General features: G+C 37.9%; 1 protein-coding gene across 1 annotated transcript in view; it reads right to left on the bottom strand.

Moving 5' to 3' along the window:
• The window catches only part of cav2 (caveolin 2), a 7,752-nt gene extending 7,068 nt beyond the window's left edge, over positions 1–684 (bottom strand). Inside the window, exon 1 of the mRNA XM_015372257.1 lies at positions 451–684. Coding sequence (XP_015227743.1) covers positions 451–600 — 150 coding nt within the window. The 5' untranslated portion in view covers positions 601–684. The remainder of the gene's footprint in view (positions 1–450) is intronic.
• Between the last annotated feature and the right edge of the window lie 8,102 nt (positions 685–8,786).

Raw genomic sequence — 8,786 nt, forward strand, 5'->3', positions numbered from 1 at the left:
TGGACCGACGTCATATTGAACCCTATGGATTAGGAACGGGATGTCACTTAAGCTCATATGTGAGTCAAGGCAGGTGAGCAAATACTTTTGGCAATATAGTGTATATATATATATATATATATATATATATATATATTTCGAAATTAATTGCTTAATATCTGTCCAATACTGCTGTAACAAAAGTCAAAGGGCCAAACGATTAACATTTAAAAATGAGCGACTAACAACTCCAGGCAGGAAACAGTTTAGTGATGAAGGATGAACGCGCAGGCACTCACTTCCAGGTATTCATTGGACTGATTACTCGCCTTACACTAAGCCTCATAAATAAGAAAATAATCACAATGACCAATTGACAATGAAGTAACAATATGAACAATGATTTTACTACTAAACTAAGGCTGTGAAGTTTTGACTTTAAAAGAACCGTCACCGTCGACAGCCTTTTACCTTCAGATGCCTGTTGATCTCATTTGGATCCCTGTCCGGCGCTGTTGGATACACCTCACCCTTTTTCGACAGAATAGGCTCTATGGATCTGTTAAACTCATCTTCGTCCATTATTATGCTGGTCTCCAGCTTTTCCTTCTCGACACCCATGTTTGTCGGAGCAGAGGAGGAAGGACGGTGCGCGCAGGGTAGGTGGCTTCGGTGCGCTGTGCGCCGGACTGTGCGCCACCCCGCCCCGCAGGGAAAGTTGCGCGGCGGGGAGCAGAGCAGACACAACAAGCTCACAGTGAGAACAGCAGCTACTGTTCAACTGTGTAATGAAAAAAGCAAAAAAAAAAACAGGCCTTCAGTTTTGTCAAAATATAGAGCTTCATGCTTTAACTCTACAATGAACAATGAACCCAGAGTAAATCTTTGAAAATTATATGTACACTTTATAATCTTGTTTTAAAAGTCAAATACAGTAACTGGGATTAGAGCTCACATTGCATTAGACACATGGACACAGCACAGTTGAACACATTTTTTGCACATATGGAACCTCATCGTCTACGGGCCCTTCGAAGAATTAGGGGCCCACTTCTATTTTAGCTAGCAGATCTAACATGTTTTAGCCTACTCACACTGCCACATTCTGCATTGAAAACAAGATGTTTATAATTGGTTTTTGAGCTCATGATATATTATTATCTATTAGGTATCTTGGCAATCCCATCAGTCACTTCACTTTATCTTAGATATTAAAGATTAAAGTAGCACTGTGTAACTTCACTTTAAGGGGTGCACAACTTGTGTAGTTGAGTGCCTTTGCTGACCACTGTTGACTCTACACTGTTGCAAAATAAAAGTCTTCCTCTGAGATTTGTACCAGCAGATAAAGAAGTTATCGAGTTCCTGGTAAAAACAAGGCCATATCAACCCCTTTAGATTAAATCCAACATTAGAAACACCAAAATATGTGTTACCAGGTCGCTGTCCAATCTGTAGCAACTTCTAAAATTCATAGTGTTGCAATTATTATTTTTTTTATATTGTGTTTGAGGTTTTCACTGAATTTTTCTGTGGCGATGTCTGTAGTCTACATAAAAATACAGACTTTGACTGTTCTGTTTACGAAAGGCCAAATTCGAACTAATCAGTCTGATAGTAACAATATGTCTTGTAGACCGAATGCCCTTTCATCATTTGTAGAGCCAGAACATTTCTATGGGTTATTGAACAATAAATCTACACTAATCACATGGTACCCATGGGCAAATGTGATGAAAAAACTAATTTTAAGAAAAAACTAATTTTGACACTGCCCTTGCTTATAAATCTAAACTCCAATGTATACATCTAAGCCCACTAAATTAAAATTGTATGGTTCTGCATAATATTTACATTAAGTGTGATGAGTAGTTGTCATTTATATCTAAATATTTAGAGGACTCCATGATGACTGCAGAGACAACCTATTTGTAATTCATCGCAGCAAAACACGAAAACTAGTTCAATTTGAAAAACTTACACGAAGAGAAAAGAGAATTAGGAGAAATGTATTGATACAATTACTTTGTCTTTGGCGCTCAGACCTCAGCAGGAAACATAGCACTTATTTTGACAGATATGTATGAACAGGAGCAAAGTAGGGTTGTTTCCCAGGGCTGTTGTGGAGATAGACGAAGTTGGTCAGTCTGTAGACTGCTGGTTAGCGAGACAGTATGCTAAACTTTATGGGGAGATCCAGTGGATTGCATGAGCTGAAACTAGAGCTTCACTCAGGGACCTTAAGATGGAAGTCCAGTTTGAATTACACAGGTTGAGAGAACATGTCCATGATGAGGAAGTATGAAGCGACAGTGGAGAGGAAAAACTCCCAGTTGGTAAGAAACCTCTGGCAGAACCAGGCTCAACATGGCCGTCTTCTGTCGGACCGGTTGAGACGAGATAGGAAATGCAATAAGAGTCCGGGAGGAATGACACTCGGATGAAGCTTTATCTACGATGGTGGAGGAGTGCGTGAAGGTGGGTTGAAACATTGTCATCTGAATGAAGTCACATAGCGCAACCACCGCCTCTGCACAGACAAGTTGTAGATCCGAGGCTTTTTAAGATCAACTTTGGATGTTGATTGGATTTCGGGGAGATGTGGATCAAAGCTGATTGACTGTGTTGCAGGTGGATATAGGAGAGCAATCAGTTGCTTCAGTTGAAATTCCGCCTAGGTTCCATTTCTGAGCCTGAATTCTGTATTTATCATCTTTAACATTACTATAACTGTTTGGTAGTCACCTACAATTTTGGAGAGGTGCAGCAGAGTGTCTGCTGGGGCAAGGGCACATTTGCTTTCACTGTGACACGCATGCAGACAACCTGGTTTCTGAGTATAAATTAGTGGGTAGAGTCTTCTCTGACCCTTCCTCTAAATGCCATCAACGTTCTTACGTCCAGTTTTTTTAAGGTAATAGCCAGAAACTTAAAAAGTCCATTCTCTTTACATCCAACTCCAAGATGTTCTCTCAAGTGTCAGTGAATTAGGTCTGCACCTGCAAAACTCTACTACCAGCTCCTTTGTTTTTCCTGCATCTACCATGAGAAGGTTGGACCGACACCAATCATAAAGGAAACCTCTGATGCTGACAGCCTGGGGAGTTGAATTGCGAGTTTCCATAGAAATATTTGGTCATAAAACTTCAAACACTGGAGACAAATATCTCTAAAGTTTTGTTCATTATGTTTGGTTCAAAGGAACATTCTTACTGATAAGATTAACCAAACAATCCCCTTTTCATTCTCTTTTTGAAAGGATTTATTGCTCTATTATGCTTCCATTAACCAAGTTTGAATAAGGTCTGTCTTACAGTCGTCTGGAAGGGAAGACATTTTCTATAGCTGATATTTCAGATGGAGATTGAATGTTTTTCAAGAAAGCAGGGCTGAGATTGCACCAACATGTTTTGGACAATGAAAGTGAAAAGTCGTGGCCATAAAATAATAACAGGCTTTGGATATGTGGTAAAGACAATGCAATTCATATAGTGCCAGTGCACAATACGTCTTCTCAAGTAACTTTAAAATAAAAGATCAGTTCAAATCAAATCATAAAGTCAGATTCCAAGTTAACGATGTTCCAAATGACAATAGCTGACAAATGGACTCTTAATCAAGAAAAGAAAGAAAATGAGGTCACGTGATTGATACACATCTTCTATTAATAGAAAGGTGCTTAGGCTATTTTCATATTCAAATCATTTTGTCTGTTTAGTGATCAGAACCACAGTCCAACAAAATGGTAATAGATTAAATATCATTCATCTTCTCCCACTTAGTTCTATGTATCACTAAATATATCACTCTAATCACTCACAGATAAAGCCTCAAATAACCAAGCTCCATTTTATATCAAATATATGATTGTTCCTTGTGTTCCTTACAGAGCACTTTGCCTCAATCTGCAAGTTTACTTGTGGTTCCTAGAATTTCTAAAAGTAGAATGGAAAGCAGATTTAGTTTAGTTATCAGGCTCCTCTCCTGTGGAACCAACTACCAGTTTTAGCCCGTGAGACAGACACTGTGTCTACTTTTAAGACTAAAACGTTTAAAACTTTCCTTTTTGATAAAGTTTACAGTTGGAGTGGCTCAGGTTATTCTGAACTATCACTACAGTTATGCTGCTATAGGCTGAGATTGCTTAACAAAATAGGGACCCCTTTTCACAATTCTGCTTCATTCTAACTCTATTCTCCCATTATATGTTAGTTCAAGCTCTAACTTTATGCTCTTTCTGCATTTTCTTATCATAGAAGCTTCATCTAGCCTTTTCCTGTAGCTGTATCTGCTCTCTTTCATCCTCTGAGATGGGAGCTTGCTCGGAGCTTGTCTGCCTGGCTGGGTGTTTCCTGAATGGGGCCACCTGTGGAACTGGTTGACAGTTACCTTTTGTATCTTTGCTTCTTTCTCTATGTCTGCTTCTGTCTTGTTGAACCCCCGTCGGACTGGGCAGATTCCCGCTCACATTGAGCCTGGTTCTGCAGGATGTTTATTCCTGTTAAAAAGGACTTTCCTCTCCACTGTCGCTAAAAACATGTTTTGTGTGAGGGATTACTATCAAGTCAAAGAGTCGATGCAAACAACTGGTTTTTCCTAGATAGAGAACTTTGAACCAATCTGACTATATGATCTGGCTAAATTGTTTCTGTAAAGTGCCTTGAAATGATGTGTGTTGTAAATTGATGCTATATACAGTAAATATACTGGATTGATTTGAAATATTCTCATGTCTATCTTTTCATTTATCTGCTGCTGATAATAATAAACCAATAATGACATTAGTATGAAATGGTTTGTATTTTGGTAGGAAATAAAAGTAAGAGGAGAAATTATTTTTTCCCCCAGCTACTTTATAAAAGGGTGTATTGAATAGAATAGTGTAGAATTAGAAAATCCCTTTACTGTCCCACAATGGGTAAATTGTGAATCCTAAAAACAGTTAGGAGTCATTAATGAACCCCCACCCCACATAGTTTTTCAGTAAATTTTATTTTATTTTTTTTATTGTTTAGAAGTCTAGGGGCGTTTCTCAATTCACGAGAACGAGAGTACGCAGGAAGATCGGACTTGACGAGAACGCGAGCACGCAAGGACGTATGTGTATTGGAGCAGAAGTGTACTCGTGACGTCATCACAGGCAACGTTGTTTAGCATTTCTTTAACAGTCAAAACTATTTATTCCCTACACAAAACATTTTGAAAACAATATTTTTAATTTCTGAAGCCTAAAAAACATTTAAAAAATTACCGAACTGCAGAAAACCGCCATCAGAACGAGCGGTAGTTCACACATAACTAGACCGAGAGAAGTGCACTACAGATGGGGTAAATTTAGCCCTGGCTGCGGTTACCCTCGGAGGTCTGCTGGTCACTCTGGTCCGCTCAACGTCGGACTTTTTTTTTTTAATTTCGCACTAACTCTGTAAACAGACCACACAGGGAGGCTTAAATGTATAATGTTATCGCCTCAAACGATTTCAAAACGTACTTTTGAAGAACAACAGCAGCAGAAAAGGGAATGTTTAACTTAACACTGTGAGCGCTGTCTCCAATCAAGCTGCGGCCGCGGGGCATTCTGGGGAAGCAGTCAGTCTGAAGAACGCACAAGTCTGCTCTGATGCATGCTCGATAAAGAGGGCGGGGCAAGAAGAACATCCGGGGATTTGATGCGTTCTCGATCTGGCGTTCTTGAGAATTGGAACGGTACTCGGGCTGAGGCTGATGACGTGTCACGAGTACACGAGAACGCTCAAGAACGCATATTGAGAAACGCCCTAGAAGTTGTTACTTCTAAACTGGTGTTCTTTGGAATAAAACATCTGATGTCACATGTATGTATGAGTTGACAAGGACCAAATACAAATCTTAAATTTATACATCTTTAGTATTATGATATATACACCTGATGTATATATTCATATGTAGCAAAAAGAAATTCATGAAATTGCCCAAAGAGTCACAAATGATACAAATTAAAACTCCAATGCGTGAATTTATATCTATTTATTTTTTATTTGTTAGAATATTGAGCAAAAAATAAAATAAAAATAAAATAAATCAACCATTATAGAGTAAAAAACAAACACCTGTCTCCTGATTACCTTTAAACTATGACATTCACAGATTGTCCAGAATCATTCAGGTTAATCGTCCCTTCAGGCTAACCCACCAGCCAGCCTGCACTTTGCATCTCATTTGTTGATGCAGCAGGTTTGACATCCTGCTTGTTGTTGAACAGCACACAAACTCATACCACTGTCTTTGTTTAGACACCGGGGCATGGAAATGTCAAAGAGAGACAAAGGAATGAAGTAGGCCATAGTGTAGAGCAACGCAGGGCAGAAACACAACATGGACAGCAGATGCTGAGCAGTTTGAGGCTATCAGAATGGCCAACAATACTGCACCACAATCCTCTGGGATATAAACACAGTGGGCGTTTAGGACAGACACGCTCTCACAGAAGGACACAGTATAACTGGCCTTGGGTGGGGCAGGATGGGAAGACACTGTTGATGCAAAGCTTAGCAGAGATAGTTATTTGTCTTAGCTTATGCTGCTCTTTCATTACCACTGGCATGATAAAAAGATTTATATGCAACCAGCAGCATGACATGTTCTCACACTGGATATTACTGCAAGTTTACAGTAGCTATACAGAGCATTTTATAGTCTGTGTCCTAAACAAGTGTTTTAACTAGCTAACCTAACTAAGAAACTAATAAAAATCACTTCTGTGTAAAGGATGAATAAAGAGCTGTCTAGAATATTTCCAAAATTCTGATTCAAATAATGATCCCCATCTTCCTTTTGTTGACATACTAATGGAAGCATTTGACTTGCTCTTAATGGAGCCACATGATTATCAAACTCTTCCTCTATTTTCTTTCTCTCACTAAACCCAAATTCTTCATGCTTCAAGTAAGGAACTTTTATTTTCCTACTTTGCTATCAGATTGGCCTTTATCGACATTTGCCTTGACCTTTTGAATTTGAGAGTATCGTACTAATTTAAAGCGCCAAATTGTGAGATATCTAATAAACCAACATTATCGTGTTTTCATCATTAAATTAATTCTTTTTAAGGGCCAAGAGCTTAAAATCACATCTATTTTCTCAAAATAGTTGTTTTTTATCACAAACATCAAATTCAAGTATCAATCATGTAAATAAAACCTAATTAATTAAATATCTTCGTTTAGTAAAACAAGAATGTTTGTAATCTGCCCTATATTGTTTTTGAAAATATTTAAGTGACTTGATGTTGTAAAACCTATTTATTTAATGTTTTTGCTGCTTAGTTTTGATCCTTATTTTATTAAACTTGTTTTGGGTTTCCTGGTTTGTTATTGTCTTGTTATCTGTAGTGGTTCCATAGTGGTGGTCAAATAGGGACAAATGTGCAGTGTGGGGAAACTGAAAAACTTTTAAAGGGTCAGTCTCCCCTGATCACATTGTACCAACAACCAAAACTTCTGAAAGCAAATCTGCTGGGCTGCTATCCAGCACCAGAACATCATGTAACCCTAAGAGAGTTACATGCATGGACAAAATTATTGGTACCCCTTGTTTCATAAAAGAAAATACCAGAATGGTCACAGAAATAACTTAAGTCTGACTAAAGTAATAATAGGTAAAATAATATGAGGACACCATTGTTAAAAACAAAGCATACAAAAGCCAGACTGGAATTATTCAGACTACATCTTAATAAGTGGCAAAGCTCCTTAAACAATGTCCTTTAGACAGATGAGACATTGGATAATGAGCCAAAAAAACAGCTGGAAACAATTAAGACTGGCTAAGAGGAAAATATGAGACTAGATTAGAAAAGATTAGATTATTCTGAAGTGGCCTTCTACGAGCGCTAGCCTAAATCGTATTCAGCATCTTTAGAAAGAGCTGAAACATGTCTTCTGAAAAATCTACCTTTCAAACCTGAGACAACTGGAGCAGTTTTCTCATGATGTGGGAACCAAAATGTTTGCTGAGAGGAGCAGAAGTCTCATTGACAGGAATCATTTGATTGCACCGATTGCCACAAAGAGGTGAGGAAACAAAATACTGAGGTAAGGGTACCATGATTTTTGCCCAGGCCTGCTTAATACACTATTTTTTTTTTATTCTTCTATTCAAGCATGGTTAAAAAGCAATGTCTGACTTTTATTTGTGTATTTATTTGTGTGGCAACATAATACCTTGAAGAAAAAAAGTTTTATTTTTCCCTTTCCATCAAATATCTGTGTTCTTGACTTGCATAATGGGGAATGACTTTAGATGATACATGACAGAACATTGGGAAAAATCATAAGAGAGACTTGTTATAGAAAGAGACAACTTTGAGAGACAAACTATATTGACTTTATTTATTTCAAAGAGGCAAAAGTAATATGACAAAGCAAGCCTTTTTTTTTAGTTTTTGGAACCCATTAGATTCCACTCAACTTCTTATTTTAGTCGGCATTTTCCTCTATTGGCTTCATATTGCATTTAATACTACTGTGTCAGTGCAAAACTGTCCTGGGTTAGAATCAAGACAAGTCTTTCTGCAAAAACTTTTCATGTTTTCTCTGTGTATGTATGAATGTTGGATAGCAGTAATTGTATTTGTGCTTGATTTTTTTTAATGCTGTCTTTTGATGGGCCAATGGCTTACTGCACTATGACAGCCAAAGCTAATGACTAGCCCCTGCAGTGAGTAGTTAAATTGATTAGCTATGTTTCCATGAAAATCTCTTTGCCAGTTTTGGGTAACCTAATATAAAAAAGAAGAAAATGCGAGCCGGACATATTTCCATCCATTG

Source organism: Cyprinodon variegatus, unplaced genomic scaffold (genome assembly GCF_000732505.1).
Source record: "Cyprinodon variegatus isolate N-32 unplaced genomic scaffold, C_variegatus-1.0 Scaffold70, whole genome shotgun sequence".
NCBI classification, from domain to species: domain Eukaryota; kingdom Metazoa; phylum Chordata; class Actinopteri; order Cyprinodontiformes; family Cyprinodontidae; genus Cyprinodon; species Cyprinodon variegatus.